The sequence below is a fragment of the Prionailurus bengalensis genome, chromosome B1 (genome assembly GCF_016509475.1).
Source record: "Prionailurus bengalensis isolate Pbe53 chromosome B1, Fcat_Pben_1.1_paternal_pri, whole genome shotgun sequence".
In the NCBI taxonomy this organism is placed as follows: domain Eukaryota; kingdom Metazoa; phylum Chordata; class Mammalia; order Carnivora; family Felidae; genus Prionailurus; species Prionailurus bengalensis.
In genome coordinates, this window is record NC_057344.1 from 180,914,778 (window position 1) to 180,941,389 (window position 26,612).

Below are 26,612 nucleotides of genomic sequence, written 5' to 3' on the forward strand. Positions count from 1 at the left end.
AAAAAAATGTATTCTCACTTAATATTTTGGCTCTAAATTGTTAAAGATAAATTGAATGTGGGATTGCAAAAGAAATGTGTGATTCTTCACGTGGGTTATATGCTATTATAGCTTCCTTTCCCTTCCCTTCTCCTTCTGTCAGCTAGCGCCTCCCTACCTCTCTCCCACCCCATTTCTATTCTTTTATCTTTGTGTATATTCTTCTTTTTTTCCCATTATTTTCCTCTCTAAAACTTCACTAGGTGTAATTCAAGCTGCTTAAAATAGATTTGATGTAGAAATACGAAAATTCAAAGTACATCCGTATAAAGCCTTTTTGGGAATTGGTACAGAAATGATTTTAGGTAGCTTCTGAATAAAAGTCAAGTATATATTACTAATTTTTTGAAGTTTATTTATTTATTTTGAGAGAGAGAGAGAGAGAGCAGCAGAGGAGCAGAGAGAGAGGGAGGGAGAGAATCCCAAGCAGGCTCTGCACTGTCATCTAGGAGCCCAAGAGGGGCTCGATCTAACCAACTGTGAGATCATGACTTGAGCTAAAATCAAGCGTTGAGCTTTCCTGATTGAGCCACCCAGGCGCCTCAAGAGTCAAGTATATATCACTATTAAATGTCCCTTTTTTATGATTCACAAATTCAATTTACCTATATGTATTTTACTCTTTAATAGTAAATCCAAACAATTTTGTAATTATGCTTTATTATTCTTTTATTTTCTTGCTGTTTCTCCCCTCGCTCCCCCACTAGATGTTTGTTCTAAAATTTAAATGGGCCACTTCCTCTTTTCTACAACAATACACGTTTCTGTGTCAAATAGGATTTCAAATGGATTTAAACTCTATTATATATTTTAGCCCTGAAAAAAAACTTACCATCCCCCAAATCATAATATAAAGGATCCATTTTTTTTAGAATTTCTTTTTTTTTTATTTTTTTTTCAACGTGTATTTATTTTTGGGACAGAGAGAGACAGAACATGAACGGGGGAGGGGCAGAGAGAGAGGGAGACACAGAATCGGAAACAGGCTCCAGACGCTGAGCCATCAGCCCAGAGCCCGACACGGGGCTCAAACTCATGGACCGCGAGATTGTGACCTGGCTGAAGTCGGACGCTTAACCGACTGCGCCACCCAGGCGCCCCATAGAATTTCTTACAAGTTTTCTTTGCTCTATTACTCCTTTACAAGTCTTGGTTTAGAGTCCTGCAATAATTTGTTGCAAATAATAGCCTAAACTGGAAAAACTCAGAAAAGAAGTTGTTCCACTTACAAGAGTTCATAACGACATGAAAGCCAATGTAACAGAATGAAATTTTATGTGACAGGAAAGTTTTTTTATTTAAATTTTATTAAAAAATATTTTATTTGTTTGTTTATTTTGAGAGACAGAGAGTGAGAGTGGGGGAGGGGCAGAGCGAGGTGAAGAATCTCAAGCTGTGAGCCCAGACCCTGATGTAGGGCTCAAAGCCATGTAACTGTGATATCATGACCTGAGCTGAAATCAAGAGTCAGACAATCAACCGACCAAGCCACACAGGTGCCCCAGGAACATTTTTCAAATCTCATTTTTTCTATATGTAAATTTTTAAATTCCAAAATTATTTGATCTTTTTTCTGCAGGACAGGGTCTTCCCTTACCATATACCCATGGTAGTTATAAAAAACAAATAATCTACACGTGAAATTTATGTGACAAATAAGCCATAATACCTTTCTGTGTATATTTTAATGTCTTTCCCCAGTGAAAGACCATGCACGAATTAAGAGAAAATAGAGAATTAAGAGAAAGAAGAAAGCCTGACAAAAGACTATGTTTTCCAGCTTTTAATCCACTTTTTGAAGGTCCGAATAAAAACTTTGAGGTTAAAGTGGAAACTACATTTGCCACCAAGATGGTTGGGTGATGGTTGAAATTTTGCTCCTTCTCTTCATGCACAAATAAATTATAGGCCATTTTCAGTAATTGTCTATATAATTAAAATATTTAACTAAAGGCCAAGGATGTCACAATAAAAATAATACTTCCTTTGTATGAATTTAAGTGACAGTATCGTTGGAAAAGTGGACCTCAAGAAATAATTACATAGGAGGGATATTACCTTCAAAAATTTAGAAAACATGTTCCATTTTTTCCACATATTCTTTATAAATCTCCTTCATTAGAATAGTTTCAATTATTGATTTTAGGTAAACGAATCATGCTTATAATTTGAAATGTAGTTATTTGATAGCTAATGGCTCTCAAGTTGAGAGTTGACTAAACTGTACCTGATTATTCATTTTTTTTTAAGTTTCAAACAATCCATTTATGCCCTAGTCTTCTCTGTGGTTATCATTTCATGGTTCCCACCTCCATCTGCTATAGAGTTACTGATTTAAAATGTAACCCAACATTAGAAAATGTCTTTGTTGAGCAGAAGGGAGAGGAGAGGAAAGGAGAAGAGGAGGGAAAGGGTCCTAAAGCTTAGGACTCTATTAAAAGTATCAGTTATTAGCTTGTAATTCAAGACACTTCACCATACACTTTCATTTTTGGAAAGGAGCCAAATATTAGGAATAAAGGATCCCTGTTGAATTTTACAAACAGACCAAGTTCCAAGAATAGTGTCCATATTTCAACTGACATACTGAATGAAAAAGCAATTTGATAGAATTTCTCATAACACAGGGTTCTTTAATACTTTCTTACAAAATGGATTAATGCATTCTTATCTTCCTATTTTATTTCCTCGATGAAGAATCCATCAATATCTTCCACACTTGCTTCCAAACTGTGACCTCATGGTTGCCCTTGTCTATAGAACCTGCCATCTGCTATTTACCTTGACTTATCTTGACCCCAATGGTTAAGAGAAAGATATGATATATTTTGTAAGAACCTACAAAAAAGATAATGGGCTCAATATTCGTGTAGCCCAGGAGAGGAAAGACGTCAGCTAGATAGATATAGAGGAAAAAAATTTTTTTCCATATATTTATCAGGGAAAGGGAAGGAGATCAGCATTTATTTCCTCTCGTGTCCATAACTTATTTATTTACAAATTACTCTAAAAGTCGGAATTATCACCCTAATCTTTTCATTTTTTAAATACGATGAGAAAAACGAGGCTCAAAAGTACCAAATTATTTTTGCCCCCATTTTCCTTATTTTTCCTGTAGATGAAAGTGTCATTAAATATGCTTCTAAGCTGCTTTGTTTTGAAACTGTTACGTCTGTTTAAAGCATGTGACAAGAGTGAAAATTAGACAAGTTCTGATATGGTCAAATTTTCTTCCAGAGTGCTTAGGAATATTGCTTTACACTTAGTGAAATACAAATATGTTTTTAATATGAAACCACAAGTTCTTAGAGCACTTCTAAAAATGTACTTTGACTTCTAACTCACTGTATCAAACAGTAGGGATAATCAAGTGAAGTTCAAATTGATTCTTATTGATAAACCTTCCATAGCCTTAAATATTCCAAATTATTTAGAGCTGTTGCAATCATTAATTGCAATATTGATTTAATTTACTTAAACTTTAAAAAATAGAGAAGAAAAGGGTAAAGATTTACAGAAAGCACAACACAAACAAATAAATTAAAAAAAAAAAAAAAGAAAGAAAAACATTAGGTTGGGACAAAAGAGGGTTTGCACAAATGTTCCTTACATTGAACCTGTGATTTTCCTGAAGTTTCTAACTCTTAATACAGTCCCATTGTAGAAATATCGGTTTGAGAAGTCAGGAAAAAATGCTTATATGGTGTTCATCCAGGCATGAATTTCAAAACCCTCACAGCTTTATAAATGTGAATGTGGATGGCTTTTGCTTTCAATACATTTTTCTCAATACAATAAGGAGGACAATATTCCAAGTTTGAGGTTTATACCACAAGGCGTTTTTGAATTTTGCAGGCAAAAGAGTCTTATGGTTCAGTAGGGAACACATTTCCCCCCTCCTCCTTTCTAGCATATAATTCAAAAATGGCAAAGCTAGCTTTATCTAAGCTCCTAAAAATATTCACCTGTGGCCTTATGTCAATAAAAAGTTTTACCTCCTAAGAATTGCTCTCTGGAGTTTTACTGGGAAATTCATCTTTACCTCAACAGTCAATGAATATCAACTATTCAGCTCTGCCTTTGCCATTTGCAGCAATATACTTCAGGCAAAACTAAAGGTGGGCTTTGTTTCAGCTCAGAGAACATCTTGATGGCTAGTTGTTAGGGAAGTCAGTCCAAAACAAATTTTCTGCTAATATCCTAATACATATTTGCTAGGTAGACCAGGGATGGAGTTGGTGAATACATAGGAAAGCACTTCCCAATAATAATATAATTTATAAAAATTAGTGACAAATCTCAAATCCTCAAAATATATCTAATGTTAGTGATCGGAATTTTGCTCAATTAGAAGTTGTCAAAACTCGTTACCACGTTGACAGTGGTTTTCTGCTATGTCTCCGGCCAGGGCTTTGTGCAGAATCTGTGTTTTCTTTATACTTACAAAAATATAGCGTGTGTGTGTGTGTGTGTGCGCGCATGTGTGTGTGTGCATGCACACGCGCGTGCCTGTACGCCTTTAAACTTCATTTGAATCAGTTACTTGATTTCAACAAAAATAAAAATATTTCTCTATTGACATTGCACACAGCTGCTTCACAGTTTCTACTAATCGGAGTGAGGTTTCCAACATCAAAATTGGAAACAAGTGGAATCAATGGCCTAAAAGAAATGTTGTCTTGTTAAAGTATGGTATGTTTGACCATTTACTGCTAAAGTAAAGCTGATCTGCTATTTTATTATTTTATTTTATTTTATTTTATTTTATTTTATTTTATTACTTCATTTTATTTTATTTTACTTTATTTTATTTTATTTTATAATTTTTAAATTTGAGAGGGTGAAAGCAAGCAGGGTAGGGGCAGAGAGAGAGGGGAGAGAAAGAATCCCAAGCAAGCTCTACCGTATTAGTGCAGAGCCTGATGAGGGACTCAAACACAAACCATGAGATCATGACTTGAGCTGAAATCAAGAACTGGACGCTTAACTGAGTCACCCAGGCGTCCCATGATCTGCCATTTTAAATCTATAAGATATGAGACATGACACAGCGTTTCAATGTAAATGCTATTTTATATTTTAATTACAAGAAGGAATGCCATAGAAAACCGATTCCTTTACCATGCCTCTCACTTAAATGTCAATGATTTTCTAAAATACCTCTTTATTTTGATCATTAAAGCACTAAGATGCAACTGTGTCATAAATGGAAAATAATTTAGTGTATTGCTTGATGCAATGTAAAATGTGGCACAGTAGGTAATGGCCAATAGACTTATCTAAAATTATATAACTCTCCAAACTTGAGAATGTGGTGGAAAGAAGTTAACAGCTGTCGTTGAAAATAGAAGAAATAAGAACCATGCTAGCGGAAGGGAATCTTTTTCCTTAAAATTACTTTCTGAAAGGATTTCCCTTAATAGAAACTTTACTGAACTGCAGAAAATAAAGAGAAGGATGGACCAAATAACATGACAATCCATGGGTGTAGGAGTTACAGTAATAAAACGTCGTCCATGCGGTTGTAGGAAAGAGGACAAGTAGGTTAAATTGGAGCATCAAAGGATATTTTACAGCTGTTATTCTTTAAGAGGAAACCCTGTAAATTAACAAGACAAAGTCCGGAAGGAAAAGAATTTTCACCATATTGCCCTGGAAATCTAGCTTACACTGTAAGAAAACCCACCCTGAGGTTTAATTTATGGATTTATAAAACAAACACTTGGACATGATTTGTGAGAATGTGACTTTTAAAAGTAAGTCATCTGGGTTAACCAAGTTAAAATCAGTCTGTGTTTTATGAAACATGAGGTCATTTCCTAAATTCATCACTTGAGTTCTACATTCTTCCCCAAAAGCTAAAATTCCAATCGCCTTCTTTGTGTAAGTAACACACTGACCCAAACAAAACAGAAGGACCCACGAATGAATATATCTCAACGTCTGAAAAAAACCTAATAGTGTGAAGAAGATGTTGGCACCTCTCTGGAAATCGATTTCATTTTTTTTTCTTTATAATGCATTTGACTAATGCACCTTTTCTGCTCTCCAGCTGCTGTGCGGAGTGCCTGCCTTCTGTCTTAATATCTCCTCACCTGCCGTCTCCCACAGGTCATTTTCTGGCTGTTTCTGCTTATTGTCAACTTTTCATGACATTCCCCTTCCCCCGTCCCATAACGCCCCCCCCCCATGCCACACCAGAGATGAAGTAGTGTGCCAAAGTTGCAACAGGAAAAGTTTCTTTTACAATGAGGTTTCAAGGTAAAGCATGTTCAGGCAGTAAAAGAGAAGAAAGCTGATTCTGTAATTCACTTTTCAAAGAAGCTTCAAGGGTAATCATGATGAGGTTGCCTTTGAATCCTGAGGTCATATACTAAAGCTATTACAAATGATTTAATAAATACATATTTAATTATTGAATCAGTTTAAGTGCACTATTTAATTTCCTTACCACAGATGGCATGCAATTACTAGATTTACTCAGGTTTCTCTAAGTAATTTCCATTAGCATATATTTTTGCTCTTTTCTTTATTCCCTGAAGTTGAAAAACTCGTTAGACAATTATGTTAAAGTGTGCCCACATATTAAAACATAGAAACAAGACAACAGCGAAAGCACATAAAAGTGTTCCCTCTAGAAACCGCATCAAAACACCTGAAACACTTTATCACATTTCTAGGAAAATACGAAAATTAAATCTGAACTTAAGTGTCTAAATTTTATATTAGAATTTCATCACGTATTCTTGCGTACGGTGAGCATTTTTGCAAGGCAGGCAACTGGCAAGACTGCTTCTACATCAAATTTTCGGGAGGAAAATGAAAGAAGAGAGGAATTAAGAGGTATCACCAAAATGACAAGTCAGTCGTGCAACCCTTTCGTTAATACCCAGTAATGCATGTATTGTTTTTGTAGCAGCAGGTCGTCTGTTTGATAGGCACCCGTTAACTTAGTCTCCACAAAAGCGCATGAAAGTGTTACAGTGACTATCTCCATTCCACACACAGGAAACTGAGGCACTGAGAGAGGAAGCAGTTTTCTAAATCTCTCAGCTAGGAATGGAGGAGAGTGGAAGGACAGGAATGGGGTCCAAGCAGACGCTACTTCCAAAGCTGTGACCACTCTGTTCTCCTAGTGCCCCACCTCTAAGCTAGTATTTCAGACCTTCCCAAACTACATTCTGGTAGCTTTCCCTACACGATTAGCAGGGCCCATTTATTATATCTGCTTTCAAAAGAGATCTGCAAACAATACTAGGCTACTAAAAGGCTATGTGTACTTGGGCATTTTGTACCAATTCCGTAAGGTTTTGTTACTGACGAATAAGTCAGATTCACCTTGTACACGAATGCAACTTTGAAACTATTCTTATATCTACCTGGATCTCATCTCAGTTAAAAGAATAAATTAGGGGCACCTGGAAGGCTCAGTCCATTAAGCGTCCGACTTCAGCGCAGGTCATGATTTCATGGTTTGTGGGTTCCAGCCCCACACGGGACTCTGTGCTGACAGAGCTGAGCCCGCTTGGGATTCTCTCTCTCTCCCTTTCTCTCTGCCCCTCCCCCACTTGCTCTCTCTCAAAATAAATAAATAAACTTGTAAGAATAAAAAAAATTAAAAATTAAAAAAAAAATTAAACTAAGACCGTGCTTAAACAGCTTTCTCTCTTTTGCCCCCGCCCCCCCACCCCTCAGCCTCAGCTAAGTTTGTTGTTGTTCAATTACAATAGCTGCCATTAACCCCGGTCTTTCATATGATCCCGCCCTCATCACTGACACTTTTTTCTTGCTAAAATTAGGTTATTCATTTCTGTTGTATTTGTCCTTCAAAAATTTGTTAGCCTCAAGTATCTTTTGAAAATGGGCAAAAAATTATACAAATAAATGGAGTGACATGTGTTACCAGTAAACTTTACAGGGGTCTGCTATCTTATTGATCTTGATCCTAAATAAATATCAATTAATGATATTTAATTTAATGACTCTAAGCACATGACTGGTCCCTAACAATAATAACCTAACATTTATTAGGCCCTTTTTTTGTGCCAGACATTGATACCTGCATACTGTACATGTTATCTCATTTAATTCTCATGACAACTATATGAGATGGGTGTCACCATTTTGCAGATTAAGAATGAGGCTCCAGATGAACTTGACCATGAAGCTTCACTAGAGCCTAGGGAATTAGATTCCAACTTGACTTGTTCACCTTTACGCTATACCAGAGCCATCCACTAGAACATTCTGCAGTGATGAATGTGTGCTACAAAAGTAGTGGCTAGTGGGGCTGAGGAAATGAATTTTTAATCGTATTTAATTCATTTAAAAATAATAGCAGCATGGGGGCTCGTGTTTACCATACTGAACAGTGCTGCCACACTGTTTGTTGTTTTATTTTACACAAATATATACACTGGGCCTGTTTCTGCGTCTACTAGTAAAATGGTTAAAGTTCTTCATCTGATTCGCAACAAAACAATGTTAAAAAACATAGTGAGGAAAAACTTATGTCTTTGAAATCATGCTATGCTGATAACCCAACAGACTATGTTACTAGTGAGGAAATCCTTAAAAATCATCGCTTCCCTAACTTAACTTTTTTTACATATAAAACTTATTTTGACCCTGATGTTTCCCTTCCTTTTCAAAGCGGATCCCTTCTTGAAGAAAGGGCGGAGATATAATCGTGGAGGAAGTTTCCTTATGGATTTACGGAAAGGCGGCGATCACTCTCCCGCAAAAGTGTCTTTGCTTATGACGCCTTCCTTCCTGTGCGTTTTCTCTGTGCCTTCCACATCACTTTCACTGTTAAACCCTGTGACTGGGGAGAGGTCCAGAGCAAATAAACGCAAAAGAATGTGGCTTCCAGCTTCCCCAATCTTCTCGTTATAAATAGCCCAAGCAACACTTAGTTCCTCATTAAGAAAAATTTCAGCAACAGATAAAACAACTAACATCTGCAGAGCAGTCTTACTGAGTACTTTAACAAGATAAACCATCTCAGAGTCAAGAAACCCTGCAATCTGTAGGCCAAATATGAAATGGGAGTCAAACTCAGAAATCTGAGTTGCCCAATCTTCACAAAAATACCATTTCACACAGCACACAGAGGAGTTACCAGTGATGATTTCAGGGATTTTTGTTTTGTTTTGCTTTTTTGTGTTTCAGTTTGACCCCTTCTTACACTAGGTCATCCTGTGTGCTCGAAGCTAGACTGTCTGATCTTAATGGTTTCAGCCATTTGGGGGCATGACCTTGGCCAATTAATTAATCACTTGGAGCTTCTGTTTTTTAATCTTAAAAAAAAATGATACAGGTCTTAACTCAGAAAACTGCTAAAAATATTGAGTAGAAAGTATAGTAGAAAATATATCCAACAGAGCCTTATATATAGTAAATGCTCCACAAATATTGGATATCGCTATTACTGTTATTATTCTTATTAGTTAATTTCACTCCTTGTTAACTGCCTATACCTCATAGTCTAGTAAAAAAAAAGAATATTCTGCCTTGCATTGGGAATTAGTTATCACATGCATGTATGACTTCTGTTTATTTTAGGCCAGAGTTCTGTCATTGATTATTTATTTATATACTACAAAACTTAGTATAATGCAGCACATAGGCTGTGACCAATTGCACACAGAATGAAATTAAATGTGTACAATGTGCCGTTTTTTTTAATTGATGGAAGAAATTTTCCCCAGCCGTTAGATAATAGGAAATGTGGTCTCAGTAATTCTGAAATAAATCTTTAAGGTTAAAAAAGAAGCTCTCCTCATTCAAACCATAGTAGGATTTATATATTCACCCTTCTGGGTCTTGAACGATTTTGAGGAGAATATTATTTTGCCTATACAACCCAAAATGCTAGTGCTGAACAAAAAAGGAGGAAAAAAAGAAAGAGATAGGGGGGTAGGGAGAGGGAGGCAGGGAGGGAGGGAGGAAGGAAGGAAGGAGAAAGAAGGAAGAGAAGGGAAGGAAAGGAAACCTACTTCATTTAATGTTAATTAAAGTGAAAAAATTGGCTTAACATAGTTTATGGCAGTAAAAAAATGAAGGTGAGAATCAACAAAAAACAATTACAATTTCTAAAGAAAAAAATTAGCATTTTTTGTGGTGAAATGTTTATAGTGTGGAAGCTTCTTTCAGGTACCGTTATCCCTTTAGACAAAAATGTTTCTCAGTGAGGCAGATACTACTATTTAAGATTCACTTTGTACATGTTCATTGTCCTTATAAGTAAAATCTTTCAGCTGGAAAGTTTTCAAAGAAGAAAAAGAATCTAAAGGTAACACATTTAAATGAAAGTATGCTTCTGGTGGGGAGGTCGGGAGGTGATGCAGAGGCTTAACACACATAAATACTGGGTATGTATTGTAAAAGACATTTTAAACAAGCATGATTTATTTCTTCTAGAACCACTATGACTTTCCAAAATGTTACACGTGAATGAATAATATGCAAATAGTTATTACTTCTAAAAGGGTGCATTTATCTATGGAAGTGTTTTAGTTTAAGATAAAGTCATCTACTCAGAGCTGAAGTTTAGACTAATTAAAATATATAAATTACTTTTCTTGTGACCTCAAGGAGAGAGACATGGGCTGGCATCAGCACAAGCTGTGGTCTCAGCAGGAGAATTATGATTATAAATGGAACAGAGCTTCAGATATTACAGGAATACTCATGTCAAAATATTTGGGGCTACAACTATAGACAGAATCAATATAACAGACACAAGCATCATTCACCCCTTGATTTTTCTATTAAGCTGAGCTCAGAATACCTCAAGGAGTAATTATTTCATGCCAAAATTGCAATAAAATTTGCATTAATTAGCAGAACATAGTGTCATTTAAAGAAATATTCTACTTCAATAAAATTTTGTTATTGGCTTAAGTAGTGTATTTTCTAGTTTTCTTGGATTATATCTCTATTTCTATTCCAGTCATGCATCAGAAATTATTTTTTTTTTTTAGCATCATTGCAAACCTCGCCCTCTATCCTCAAGACCTATCTAAATAAAGCTTATTACTGGAGCAAGCTTATTTATGCCAATTTACTTAAAAAAAACAGGTCTACATTAAATATTGGAGCATTTTCAAAGAGGCAGTGAAATTGGGTGGCTTTTAATGATATTAAACCATGCGCATTGTTTCTAGTAGGAATAATGTGTCTGATTTGGAACTGTGTGAGTATGTTTTGCTGGTGAAATGCACCTGGTGCCTGGGTGCTTATCATCTTTCTTTCCTGCGACGTTAAGAAACCCCCTGCATTAAATTTAGACCCAAATTGTGTCTGTTCTCTGTGCCTGTATAGATTAAGTAAAAACCACCCTATTTATTTTTTCAGTTAATATATATATATTAATTTAATTTATTTTTTTAAATTTACATCCAAATTAGTGAGCATATAGTGAAACAGTGATTTCAGGAGTAGATTCCTTAATGCCCCTTGCCCATTGAGGCCATCCCCCCTCCCACACCCCCTCCAGTAACCCTCTGTTTATTCTCCATATTTAAAAATCTCTTCTGTTTTGTCCCCTTCCCTGTTTTTATATTATTTTTGCTTCCCTTCCCTTGTGTCCATCTGTTCTGTGTCTTAAAGTTCTCATATGAGTGAAGTCATATGATATTTGTCTTTCTCTGACTGACTAATTTTCAGTTAATATTTTTAAAAGTATGTGTATTTTTCAGTATGTTGGTTATTTTCTATCAGGTGACAAAAAGTCAGATGAACAAAAGTTTCAGGAGTGGGGGAGGAGTGATTTGCTATGGTTGTTGATAATAGCAAAGCAGCGTGCTCTAAATATTACAGGAAGCTTTATTCTATCACATTGGATCAGCATACTTGATTTTTATTTTTGAAATTTATAATTACTTTAAGTAGTACAATCTAAATGATGCTTTTGTTGTTTTATTGTTGTGTACAACTGGTTAATTATACTTCAATATTACACTTGCTAAGAAAATAATTACTGTGTTGATCATAGAAGCAGGGGGAAATATTTCTGTTCCCAACATCAAATATGAACGTATTACTGGATTTTCCCCTTCACTTATGTAACTATTCTCCACAATAAAAATACTAACAAAAAGTACTATTCTAAACAGCTTCTCTACAATCAAATGACTCACTCTTTCTTCACTTCATGATGTAGGACTGCTTTTTAACTTCCTTTAAAAATGTAAATCCAGGGGTGCCTGGTGGCTCAGTAATTAAGCGTCCCACTTCGGCTCAGGTCATGATCATGATCTTGCAGTTCATGAGTTCGAGCCCTGCATCATCCGGCTCTGTGCTGACAGCTGGAAGCCTGGAGCCTGTTTTGGAATCTGTGTCTCCCTCTCTCTCTGCCCCACCCCCACTCACGCTCTGTCTCCCTCTGTCTCAGGAATGAATAAACATTAAAAAAAATTTTTTTTTGTAAATCTAAACTGATAAATACATGTGTCAACTGTGTTTGAATAGAAATGTGAGTACGTAATATATTTGAGATATATATATATATATATATACACACACATACATATATGGTGATCATCAAACACATTAGGTTGGTATCTGTATACATAAAAGCATCATACAATTTGAGATATATATATATGTGTATGTATATATATATGTGTGTGTATATATATATATATATATATATATATATATAGGGTGCTTTCAATGAATCAGACCTAAAATAATTATACATTGACTATATGTATACATTGACTATATGTATACATTGACTATATGTTTATGTATATATATATATGTATATATATATATACATATAAGTAAAACCTTGGATTGGAAGTCACTTATTCTGTGACTGTTTTGCAAGATGAGCAAGCATTTCTAATAAACTGTAATTGACAAATGGGTGAGGTCTTGCAATGTGAGTAGGATGTGACACCAAATGTCACATGATCACAACTAAGCCAATGGCTCTTGAAATTCACTTTGATGGGGCGCTTGGGTGGCTCAGCCGGTTAAGCGTCCAACTTTGGCTCAGGTCATGATCTCTCAGTTCATAGGTTCAAGCCCCGCGTCAGGCTCTGTGCTGACAGCTCAGAGCCTGGAGCCTGTTTCAGATTCTGTGTCTCCCTCTCTCTGACCCTCCCCCATTCATGCTCTTTCTCTCTCTGTCTCAAAAATAAATAAACGTTAAAAAAAAATTAAATAAAAGAAATTCACATTGATATACAAGTGCTTTGGAATACAACCATGTTTCTGGAATGAACTGTGATTGCAAACCAAAGTTTTACTGTATATGTATATATATAAAATATGTTCTTGTTAATCTTATTATGTACATACAAGTATATGTTACACGTTTTGGTATGAAAAATTAAACTAACATTTAAACCAACTTTAAAATATATTCTAAAGAAAAGATCTATAAATATATAATATTTATCTATTATTTCATTTTTATAATAAAAATATATTCCTTGACTTTGCTTAATTTGATATTTTTTAATGCTTATCTATTCATTTTGAGAAAGAGACAGTGAGAGACAGAGAGCATGCACGAGCAGGAGAGAGGCAGAGAGGGGGAGAGAGAGAGAGAGAGAGAGAGAGAGAGAGAGAAAGAGAGAATGCCAAGCAAGCTCCATGCTGTTGGCATGAAGGCCTATATAGGACTCGAACCTATGAATGGTGACATCATGACCTGATCTGATACCAAAGTTGGATGCTCAACCAACAGAGCCACCCAGGTGTCCATTAATATTTTTCAATGAGGGCATATGAATCAAGCTGTGGGATATTTCATGGACTTTTTTTTTTCTACCCACAGGCTTTTTTTATAAGTGGTTTTATATCTAGTCAGCTTGTCTTTACTGTAATCCTTGCTATGGTTGTTGATAATAGTAGCTTATATTGGGTTTACATAATTATTAGACACACATTTTTACCATCAAAGTGCTTTTGTCCACACTACCACTGCTCACACCCCTAGCTTTACCATCAGATTACTTTCTGAAGTTTCGCCCTCTTCATAAAAGTGTGTATACGTGTGTGTACATGGATTCCAAAATACCTAAAATCCACCATCACAGTATAAACACTAGTTAAGACCGAAGACAGTAACAGTGCCTCCATTTTGTTACCATTTTGCTGGATATAATGAAGAATCATCTTTTTATGATACACTCTTCTTACGCCAAATTCTGTTTTATGGATTTTATGTAGATGGTCCTTGTGCTGTTTCTTTTATTTTGTGTCACATGTTTAAAATTTTTTCTTAATGTTTATTTTTGAGAGAGAGACACAGAGCGTGAGCGGGGAGGGGCAGAGAAATAGGGAGACACAGAAGCCCAAGGAGGCTCCAGGCTCTGAGCTGTCAGCACAGAGCCCGACACAGGGCTTGAACCCACAAACCATGAGATCGTGTCCTGAGTCATAGTTGAACACTTAACCAACGGAGCCACCCAGGTACCCCTCACGTGTTTTGTCTGGGAGGATGGGAAGAGGGAGGCAAGGGGAGTGGGAAGACAGAAAGGAATAAACATAAGTTGAAAAGTATTAGAAGAAAGCAATGAATGGCTGTATATGGCCATTTTATCTACCTCATACTTATTTTAGCCTTTTCCTCTTTTTCCCTGCAGAAACCAAAGTGAAGAATTAAGTCTCAGATGATGCTGGCCAAGTTGAAGTCTTCAGTAAGTAATTTTCCAGGCGCATAGATGTTTTAACTTCCTATTTTGGTGAAATACAAACATCAACTGGTTGGTTTGATACCATCATGTTTACGATACAGGATGTTAGGGGCATTGTAAGTGAAGGCCAGTGCAGGCAGATATGAACTAGATATCTGTCTATATTTGAGGACCCTCATAGAAAGTACCCTTGTTCCATATCGAGACTCCCCTTTCAGTATGAAAAATGCATTCCTCCAGCTTGAACACCCACGAACCTTTATTTTCTAAGTGTTAACATTGACAGCAGAAATCTACTGCTGTCTTCTGGAATTCCATAAACTCTGTGCCCACTTCAGCCTTCTCCATTGCAAAGTGAGTCCAGATGGGACCATGAAGTTTTTGCAGCAAGCTGTACAGCACATAATTTTGTTCAATAAAGTTATTATGCCACACACAGCTGTATGCTGCCATATAAATGAGCACATGTGCAATCGAATTCTTGTATTATAAGTTTTATAAGACTAAAATTGAGATTATACAGCCAGACACAATAATTTATTTGAAACATCAACATGTGCGTTGCTCTAGGGTTACACAAATGGGGCCATTCCTTTTCCGAGAGAAAACGTTTGTCTTTTAATATTCAGTATTAACGCAAATGTTTTCCTCAGAATTATAATCTAAATTAGGTGCTTTAAAATGCATCAATATATCATTAACTTCTTACTTTAACATATTAGATCTATAGAAGAATCAATTCTCCCTAACAATGGTGAGAGAACCTAATCACTCTCTAAATTTACTTTTAATTAGCATCATCTGCATTAATTGGTGTAGCTGAGAGCAAAACATTACAGTGCTTTGCTATTTCATATTTGAAATGTAATACATCTTTTGGTCTCATGTCTCTCCAAAAGAACCTTAGCCATTTTTTTTCTGCAGCCCCTTAGTAAATATTTTCAGATGTATTGCTCGAGAATTTTTTTTTTAGGAAACTAACTACGTGAGGCTATATTAAGGATGTACTATTCAAATAAATTACCAAGTAACAATTTGGTCTTGATTTCCTGTGCGTGTTTGAGAATATCCTTAAAAACATGTTTGTCTCTCTCCTCCATCCTTTCCTCCAAATTCACGAACTCTTGGCTACATTTTGGGGTGATGCAAAGGAAATGGTACGTAATCACCAAGGAGCCAAGAAAGAAGAAAGGAACCTACCATTTAAATGTCTGCTATTGCCAGCCACGGTGCTGTTTTTGTACACATTATATTTTTACAGTAATTGTGAAAGACAGGCACTATTTCCATTGTCCTGATGGGAAGAAAAATGAAAACAAAAACGAAAAACACGCAAACAAAAAACAAATAAAAACTTAGAGCCCTGAGAAATTGACTTCCCAAAGGTAACAGAACTAGTGTTCACAACCAGGAAGGGTTATAGATGTTCTAGGTCACAGCCATGGTTCCGGTCCTCTGACCCCTGGTCCAAGGCTCTTTCCTTTATATCACACATTCCGTTGGTGTTCCAGCCCCCCCTATCGAGCCTCATCCTTTGTAGAGAAAAACTACAAACAAATTAAGAACAAACTTTTTGATCCAATGAAAGACCACAAATTGGTCTAATCAAGATCAGTTATGACATTTGACCAGAGACATATATATATAATATGTGTGTGTGTGTGTGTGTGTGTGTGTGTGTAGTAACAACAGCTTCCTTACCAATTAAATATTTTCAAAAGTACCCTTTTTGGCCTAGCCTAATTCTCCTCTCATATATCTGATCTCATTTAATGGTACCACTTTCCACTTGGTTGCCTATAATAGAAATGTTAGCTGTTCCTAAATCCTCTATCTTCCTTATCCCCAAATCTAATCAATTCCTCAATGGGGGTTCAACTCTGGAAATACATCTTTCAGGCAGTTTTCTTCAAATATTAGGAATCCTCATATTCCCTGGGGAACTTGTTAAAACACAAATTGCTGGATGTAATGGAGATGTTTAGTACCTTGTTTTTGGTGCTGATATCACAGGTATGTATGCATATGTCTAAGCTTAATAAGATGGATACATTGATCGTGTACAATTTTTGTGTATATCAATTATAGCTAAAAAGATAGGTTGCTGGATCCCACATCAGAATTTAGATTCAATAGATATAGGATGGGGCGCCAGACAATTGGCATTTTTGGTAAGTTGCCAGGCAATGTCCATTCTTCTGATCTGAGCACCACATTTGGAGAAGCACTGTTCTAGAACATCCTTTCACACCCTGTCCATGGCTATCGCATCATGCTCTCGTCATGTCTTGGGCAGACAACTATGAAAAACCATCATCATCTTTCCCGTCCCCATCTCCTGTCTAGCCTGTACAATTTCATTTCTTTTTACCCTGTACAGTTTTAATAAGCAAAAACACGATCTGATAGTTAGCCAACTAATTTACATCTCTTTAATCTTTCCAATGGTGTGCCACTGCCCAGAAAGCAAGATTATCCCCTCTTTTTATAGTTTTCATCTATCATGCTCTTCTGTTTGTCCAGGCTGTTTCCTTTGCATAAATTGCTTACCTTATTTTCAATCTGTCCAACCCCTACTTAACTTTCAAAGTCTCTTTGAAAGGTCATATTTCTTGAGAAATATATCCATGCTCCCCTATAAAGTTCATAATGCTTTATTCTGATTTCCTATCGTGCTTAGTACTAGCTCAACTTAATTGCTCATTTTATTGTGTTTGATGACTACTTTTGGTCCCTTTAGTTTTTGTTTTGTTTTGTTTTGTTTTGTTTTCTTAATATGCCTAATTTTCCACTAAAAAATAAATTTTAAATATCTTTGGGTACTTTATGATTACTTCTGTCTCTCATCACTTAATGAAAGTAAGAAGAAAATACAGAGCATTTGTTTGGCCTGCTGACTCTCCTTATTAAGTGTTCTTTAAAAATGTCTTGATTACAAATATATCATTTAGCATATATTATCACCTCCAACACTCTGTGTTAATGCAGAACTGTACTGAGGAAAGAGTTCAACATTATCTGCGTGATTTTAGAAAAGCAACTTGTGTAGGCATGTGTCTCTGTGACACAAATATCTAAATCAATAGATGGTTATTTCTGTGTAATTTAAGTCACTGTTTAAATATATACAAACTTTATCTTGATCAGTGCCTCAAGATTTGGCCTGTCTTCACCCTCAGTTTCAAGATTCTTACCTGATACATGAATATTTTGAATTTACAACCGACAACATTTATACTTTGGATAATATAGACATAGTCTGAACTCTAAATCTATTAAAATCTCTCCCACATCTCCTCTACTAAACGCATTTTAAAACGTAATTAAAGCTTCATCTAACCAGGGATTGAAATTATTAGGGACTAAATTTATAGGAAAAAGCATTTCTTTCTATATCACGACTTATTAATATCACTTTTATAATTTTAAAAAATATTTATAAAATGATAAAAAGAATGAAACGTTACAAAGAATTACAAAATAAATTTATTTGCCTTTCTCGATCATTTAATTTTATTATATCTATCTTTAGCTGGTACGTTTTCCAATAAAAAGTACCTACATGGAAATAATATATATATAAAGCTTTCAAAAATAAAGTTTCTGAAAAATTGCTCCTTTAATTGCTTTCGTTTGAAGAAAAATAAAAAAAAAAAGGAAGAAAGAAAATGCCCGGCATGTGTTTATATCATCATGTTTAAGGTTCACTAATTTTATTGTTATACATCTGTGGCAATTAGCCGCCATTTTAGCTATGTCCAATAGATAGGGTAAATTAAAGTTTTAAAATCCAGTTTCATTACTGAAATGATTCATTAAATCATTTTCATTACTGAAAGAAAAGAAGAAAACAATTTAAATATTGCAAGTCAGAGTATATTTTCAGAGATGGGTTTACATTAAAATAATGAATTTAAAATCTTTGAAAAAGTCTTTGTTTTATTTAAAACTACAACCAGCCAGGGGCACCTGGGTGGCTCAGGTGGTTAAGCATCTGACTTCGACTCAGGTCATGACCTCACGGTTTGTGGGTTCACGCCCCACGTCAGGCTCTGTGCTGACAGCTCGGAGCCTGGAGCCTGCTTGGGATTCTGTGCCTCCCTCTCTCTCTGCCCCTCCCCTTCTCATGCTCTGTCTCTTTGTGTCTCTGTGTCCCTCAAAAATAAAATAAAATTAAATTAAATTAAATTAAAATATAATAAAAATAAAACCGCAATCAGCCAAATTCTAACCCCTAATCACTATACTCATCACTTAGAATTAAGCTTTGTTATCCCCCAGGATTACAAAAGCAATGGTGAAAATAATCCCTTATCAACTATACTTGAAGATTGAATTTTCCAGTATTTGACAAGGTGAAAAGATGTTACCCAATCTCTGCTGTGTTTCTGGAGGTACTCTTCAACTAACAGCAGCATGTCCCAAGATATGTCAAAAGGCCCGAGCAGGTGTGGTAAGCTAACAAAGTCTCTTGGAGAGGCAGAGAATTGCCTTTCCTCTTTCCTTTATTTGGTTTTGTTTCAAAGCCTTTTCTTTTTCATGAGAGTTCACCTCTTTCTATCGATGCTGAAAACAGTGTGGTCGCCCACTGGAATCCCATTCCCTTCTTTTTTGTATGGCTGCTGTGACAGTTATTAATTTACAAGAGGAACAAACACAGCAGACGATTCCAAATTCTGAGGGGTTTTCATTAACCACCAAGTTTAAATGAAACACTTTGTTTTTTTCTGTGTTATCATGCACTGGCCTTTGACTATGACTATTTGGGTGAGGCAAAAACTATCTGAAGTTTTTAAAAGACTTAAGTGATAAGAAAGTGTAGGACCAAAAGGGAAACAAAGGGAAAAATCTAAAGAAATACATTTATTTTGAGTGTGTGTGTTTGTGTGTGACATGGAGAGGACAAAGATAGATAGGTAGATAGATTTTTATATGTTTATATGTTACATTAAATACAAACATATGCATACACATTGTGGTAGGCAAAATAATTATTGCACAAAGACATCCAGGTCTAATTGTAGGAATCTGTGAACATTCCGGGTTAATGGCAAGAGAAGGATTAAAGTGGCAGATCATTTGCCTTTAAGATGGGGAGATTATCCTCGATTATCCAGATGAACTCAATGTAATAATAAGGTCTTAGAAGTGGAAGAAAGAGGCAGAGAGAGAATTGGAGGATGGCAGACTTAGACGTATTCGAAAACGGAGACAGGGACCATTGGCAAAGGAATGTGGGAAGTGGCCACTAGCAGCTGCAAAAGACAAGAAAAAGGACTCTTCCTTAGGGTTTAAAGGAAGACAACTTTGTTGATACTTTAATTTTAGCCCAGTGAGATCCACTTTGGGCTTCTGAACTCCAGGAAGTATAAAATAATACATTTTTGTTGTTCTAAGCCATTCAGTTTGTAGTAAAATTTGTTAAAGTTAACAGTGAGAGGTTGAACATACACATGCCTACCCTTGCCTCATTGTTTATCTGTAAGTCACCCGTTCTTTTGCACTTACACACTTTCTCAATGTTGACCAATGGAAATATAACGCAGATTGCATATAAAAGCCACAAACATAATTTAAAACTTCCTTGTAGCAAATTTTAAAAAGTAAAACAAGTAACATTCATTCTAATGTTTTATTCAACCCAATATATACAATATATTATATCAACATGTAATCATGATGGGATTATTAATGAGGTGTTCTATATTCTTTTTATCTGTATTAAGTTTTGAATCTGAAGTGTGTGTGGTACTCACATCACATCTAAGTTTGAACTAGCCACATTATCAATTGCTTAACTGTCAAAATTAGCTAATTGCTGCTCTATCGGACAGCACAGATATATATATTGAGCCTTTTTAGCTTTCTGAACCCAATTTTGCTGATGGTTTTGAATATATCAGTATAATTAAAAACTATGATTTTAATAATGTATCCGCTTTTAATGAAGAATAGTGATTTTTTTATACACTTCAAAGTATATGCACTTTGACCTTTGTCAAGATATTGACAAAATGCTAACAGGACCATCTCCAGCTATGAATTATTTTAAAATAACTAAGTAGAATTTTATGGTATTTACCTAGCTTCCATGAATTTGGGTGAGCATTTTGGAAAGCTGATCTTTGGGTTCCATACAAATTTGTTTTTCATCACTTATCTTTTCCTATTTGGATTTCTGTTTACCTACTCTATTTTTACTCTGAAATGCTAGAAATCATATTTTTGTGGCACAAAACAAACTAAAATAAGATGAACTGGCTTCTTCACATCTATTCCTGAATGACTGCTTACTCATGCCACAGCATAGCTGCCACAAAGCCATCATGGGTCATTGCATCTGTTCAGCTATATGACGATGAAGTGGCCGGAGTGTCACAGGTGAAAGCAAAGGTACTTCAGAGCATCCTCTCCTGTGGCCAGCGAAGTTCTACAGGTTCCAATTCTTACAACCTGGGATACTTGATATCAAGACTAAATGCATAGTTTATTCTTAGTGAGATTTTAAACGGATGTTTTACAAAAAGATAGTAATTACAGATTATGAGACTCCATAATCCTTCCGAGGGTTTTTATTTCAACCTATACAGGTGGTAGGGCTTCATTAGGCTTGTTTTTCGAAATAGAGCCGATACACCTACTAGCATTTGATTTTACTATTTATTTATTTATTTATTTATTTTTATTTTGGAGAGAGAAAGAGAGAGAGTGTGAGTGGGGGAGAGGGGGAGAGGGGCAGAGGGAGAGAGACAGAATCATAAGCAGGCTCCACGCTCAGGGCACTATGGGACTCTGTGAGATCATGACCTGAGCAGAAATCAAGAGTCTGGCACTTAATCGACAGAACCACCCGGATACCCTCTACCAGGATCTTAAATAACTCTACTGATATTTGAAAATATCATATAAGCCATGCAATGTTTTTCACTGACTATGTCTACATTCTGTCCCAGTATCTAACAACCTAGCATTTTCTTTGTCTAGTTTCCATACTTAAACATTTTGGGGATGTTATAAACTGTGAACATACACCCACACAGGAGAACCGTCTTCTACACATTTGGTGGGCATAGAGGCTGTTTGTTTGTTTGTTTTTGGTGTTGTTTTGTTCAAAGTTTATCTCAATCTTATATTTAATTTACAATGAAGTAAATATGTCAACCTCAGATTTTTTTAAAGAATCCTCACTATTTGACAAAAATCTTAAAATGAGGGTATTCTTTAGAACTCTTTTTTTTTTTAATGTTTATCTATTTTTGAGAGTGACAGACAGGCAGAATATGAGCAGGGGAGGGGCAGAGAGAGAGAGGGAGACACAGAATTGGGAACAGGCTCCAGGCTCCGAGCTGTCAGCACAGAGCCTGACGTGGGGCTCAAACCCACGAACCGTGAGATCATGAGCTGAGCCAAAGTCGGACGTTTGACTGAGCCACCCAGGCACCACGTCTTTAAAACTCTTAACATATTTTCTTCCCTCTAAAAATATTAAAATAAACACCTACAGGGGCGCCTGGGTGGCGCAGTCGGTTAACCGTCCGACTTCAGCCAGGTCACGATCTCGCGGTCCGTAAGTTCGAGCCCCGCATCGGGCTCTGGGCTGATGGCTCAGAGCCTGGAGCCTGTTTCCGATTCTGTGTCTCCCTCTCTCTCTGCCCCTCCCCTGTTCATGCTCTGTCTCTCTCTGTCCCAAAAATAAAAAAAAAAAGAAAAAAAAAGGAAAAAAAAAAGAAAAAAAAAACCACCTACATATGTTGGTTTATTTTTCCCCCTCACCTGGCTTTAATCTGTTTCTATTGTAGAGCTGTAACAGAATCTTAAGACAGTGGATCTGATCCCCAGATATGGACATGCTTTTTTTTTTTTTTTGACAATTGTCTAATGAGTGTGTTAGGAGCAGGTTTTCCCTACAGTTAGCAATGTATTATACTTTATGAATGATGTCCTTCATCATCATTACCGGTCTCTATAGTATCTTGCCAATTTGATGGTTCTTTCTCTACGTATTTTAATTCGGTCTAGGTTATAGATTCATTGAACCCACTGAGCACCATGACTCACTTTGGAAAGGCAAAAACATCATAACCTGATGTCAAAGCAGATGAACACCTTATTTCTTACATTTACATACAAGCATGTCAAGTATAGTTTCCATCCATGGGAAATGTAGAAAATAGGATCAGAAGAAGCATAGGCTAGTGCACACCTCACTTCTTCCATTTTTACGTACAGCTGAAGTGAGCTGAAGAGAACATCTTAGGAGGGTCTGAATAGCAGTTTGATGTCTGGAAATTGTTCAAAAAGAGTGGGACAACTGCCCTCATTGGCCATTGACGTTAATGATAGTAGTTGGAAGACTGGGAATGAAGCACATAGTATATGTATTTTAGTGTCAGTCATTTTTTTTTCCTTTTTTCTGTTGCAGTTAGTAACATCACATCCTTCTCTTTCAGCTGATGTGATTTGTAAGAGTACAGACTGAAGTCCTCTCATGTTACAAGGACCATTCCCTACGTTTGGCTATAATAAAGAAATTGGTCCTATCTGAAAGCCAACAGGTACATGGCTCAACAATTTTACTGTTAAAAGTTAACACCAGAAGCTCAAGAGGAAGAATCATTGTATTACATTTATTTCTTTTTCTTTGGGACAGTTCTTTCAACCCTTGAAAATAGTATCATTTTCCCCAAACTGTAGAAGATTGTTATTATACTGAGGCATCCTTCAAGATCACCCCATATCTTTGTGTAGCCAGTGGAGAAGGAAATGCTAAAACCTACTGGCACTGTTTTCAGCTGGGTTAGGAATTATCCATTTTTAGTAACCTAAAAAAAAAAAATGTTCTCTTTGAGGATATGCTGTACTCATATGACCTTTTTTGTAGCATTTAGAATGAGACCAGCTAGAATTTCCAAAATAAACACTATGCTCCATGCTTTCTGTCATTAGCTCATTTAATCTCCACCACCATTCTACAATGTATAAAACATTATTATTTCTAGTAATATAAAAAATGGAGGACTTAAGAAGCTTAATTATTTGCCCAGGCTCACTCAGCTGGTCAGGAACCTAGAACTTGGTCCCATGTCTATTAGACTCCAAAGCCATGGCCTTACCCATCACACCAGAGAAATGTTAAGGATAGCTTCATGGCTAATATCACATAAAATCTTTATATATTTTTTATCAAAATTCCCTAATAAAGAAAAAAACCAATATATATATATATATATATATATATATATATATATATATTTGTCCCCCTATATCTTTATTCCCTAATAAAGAAATATATATATATATACACACATATATATACCTTTATATACATATACACATTGATATATATATATAAATAATTAGACACATATACATGGATATAATCCTAATTTGCAAAATATATTTTAATTATGTTATCTCAGGGAGGAGATTAGAAATACAAGAGCCAAGATAAGTCATCCGGAATCATCAGAAGGGACACTGAATCTCCAAAGGAATGATGACCAGTTTTATTCTTTGGGGGCGATTTCAAACTGACTAAATTTAAAGTATTTAGTCTTTGCCTTTTACAATTAAATAAGAACGTGAGTTATCTAAATCCGCACTAATATGGCATCCACTGGCCAAATGTGGCTATTTCAACTTAAATTAAGACAGAGTAAAATTTTAAGCATTACTTCCTCAGTCACTGAGCCCCGATCTAACTGGAACGAAGGACGAAGTAAATAATGCTTTTATCAAGGATATTCCCCCCTAACCCTCTCCCCCATGTACAATCTCCATCCTATTTCCACCTCTCACAACTATGCACTTTGGATGAAGAGAAACTGTTATTTTCACATTATGTTTAACAGGATCCAGTCACCAAGTTGCCTGTTCAAATGAAGAGGAAGGCTGAAAGAAATAGGAACTGACCTGGAGGTGGGGCCTGGGGGTGGGGACTGGGGGTGGGGACTGGGGCTCTTGTGACATCTGCTCACAGCATATTTCAGGAGACCTCACTGAGGACATACATTTCATTGGTGACTTGAGTGCTTCCAGATTACATGGGAAGAGGAAGAGTTTCAAACCAGAATTTGAAAAGCATGACATCTGAACTGAAAGAAATAGCATGAGGTGAGAACAAGGTGGAAAGATGAACAAAGCCCTGAGCAATCACATCTATAAAATCTCTCTTTGTAAAGTGAGATAAATAAGATGCCTTCTTTCCTTACTCCACCCAGACCAAATTTCCATTATATATGTAAAGAATTTTAGATAATTATTTTATACCCATTATGAGACAAGTGGGTGGGGGTATTATACTTAACAATTTCTATAAATGACTTATAAAACAATTTGCATTTCTAAAATGGGAGGTTGAAAGAGATGGTAATTTAGATTGTGAACCCATTAAGCAGAAGTAGGCTTATGTTATGCTTTGTCCCATTTCTAGCTGTTGAAAATGGTTTCAGTGATAAAGACAAGTATCTGTGGCATCATTATGTTGAATAGCATTAATGATTTTGATAATAACAATAACATTTGTCAATTCTAATAAGGCTTTTGGAATTTACAAGTGGTTTGCTCAAGTCTATGTAGTACCTATTTAATAAGGCTTTTACACAAGGTGTTTGACTTAAATTCTTTAAAAACGTTGTATAGTATATAAAAAACACATTTGTAAAATAAGTTTCAAAAAAAGAATTTGTGTCTATTTCAAAAAGAGAAAATTGGTTTTTTTTAGAGACACTGGTTAGAATGAGTGAGAATCTTTCTTTTTCTTTTACACATGGAGGTTAAGAATATTTAGATCAAAACCATAGTATTCTGGAAGAGATTCTCTGTTATTATGTTTGTTATGTTGAGAACATTTCTATAGTGTGTGTGTGTGTGTGTGTGTGTGTGTATGTGCATCTATGTGTGTATAAACATCATGCTGCTACTTTGAGGTTATCACTGTATACATTTTTCTTCCCTGGGTATACAAATTGTGAATTTCCACAAGTGTAGAATAATGCTTAATGCTGGCACTTATTTAATTGACTGCTTTACATAAAAATTCTATTAAAATTATAAGCAGAACGAGCCAAAACCATTCAATATTTAATCCTTAATGTAATTAATTTTATTTATGATCTGTTAGCTTATTAATCTCTATCCATCAATATTATAGTGCAATTGATCCCTGCATTACACTTTCATATACTACCGACACTTTTGAGAATCTTTTTAAAAAGTCACATAGCATTTGCATACATTCTAAACTTTTTCTCTAGCCACACCTTGAGGAAAACTTTTTGATGATTAAAGTAATGATTGATCGGTATCTCTCAATCTCTCTCCTCTCTTTTCACATCGAATCATTTTTTGTAAGTTGATTGGTAACACGGTGGAAATATGTAACATAGGCCTCATTCAAATATCAGATACTCCTCTGTTTTACTTCCTTAACTGGGTCACGGACGTCTAACTCATTAACATTGTCAGAGGCCAGGCCTGAGGAGAGTTTGGAGCTGATGCATGAGCTGTGTCTGGCCTGTGTAAGTATTGCCCATTCTTTTAGTACCTGCAGTTCCTTGGAATGGTGCGGCACCTGTAAAAGGTTAATGAGCATAGAGACTTTTCAGCCATAATGCGCGTTACAGACAGACACTATACAGACACGGATAAACAGACAAGCAACATGCACGCTGCAGGCACACTACAGGTAGCAATTATTACTGCAGCTCCAGCACTCGGCTATCTTGCAGAAAACGTATATATATTTTTTCTGACTTGAGACACCATTTCTAAGTTCTATTTTAAAAAGCGGGAGAAAATTGTTTCTCAACAGTTTTTAGGTATACATACATATATATATATATATATATATATACTTGGCTTGAGTTGCAACCAGATATTTATATCATCCTTTTCATTACAAGTCATTAGCAATCC

At 35.8% G+C, this 26,612-nt stretch overlaps 1 protein-coding gene across 6 annotated transcripts in view; it reads right to left on the reverse strand.

Annotated features, from left to right (window-relative positions):
- The window catches only part of PCDH7 (protocadherin 7), a 422,884-nt gene that overhangs the window by 136,209 nt on the left and 260,063 nt on the right, over window positions 1-26,612 (reverse strand). The window contains exon 3 of one of the 6 annotated variants that reach the window (XM_043572818.1): window positions 25,858-26,268. The exons of the other annotated variants lie outside the window; for them this stretch is intronic. Within the exon in view, the coding sequence (XP_043428753.1) occupies window positions 26,159-26,268 (110 nt within the window). The 3' untranslated portion in view covers window positions 25,858-26,158. Of the gene's footprint in view, window positions 1-25,857; window positions 26,269-26,612 lie in introns of those variants that run through there. 6 annotated transcript variants of the gene reach the window in all.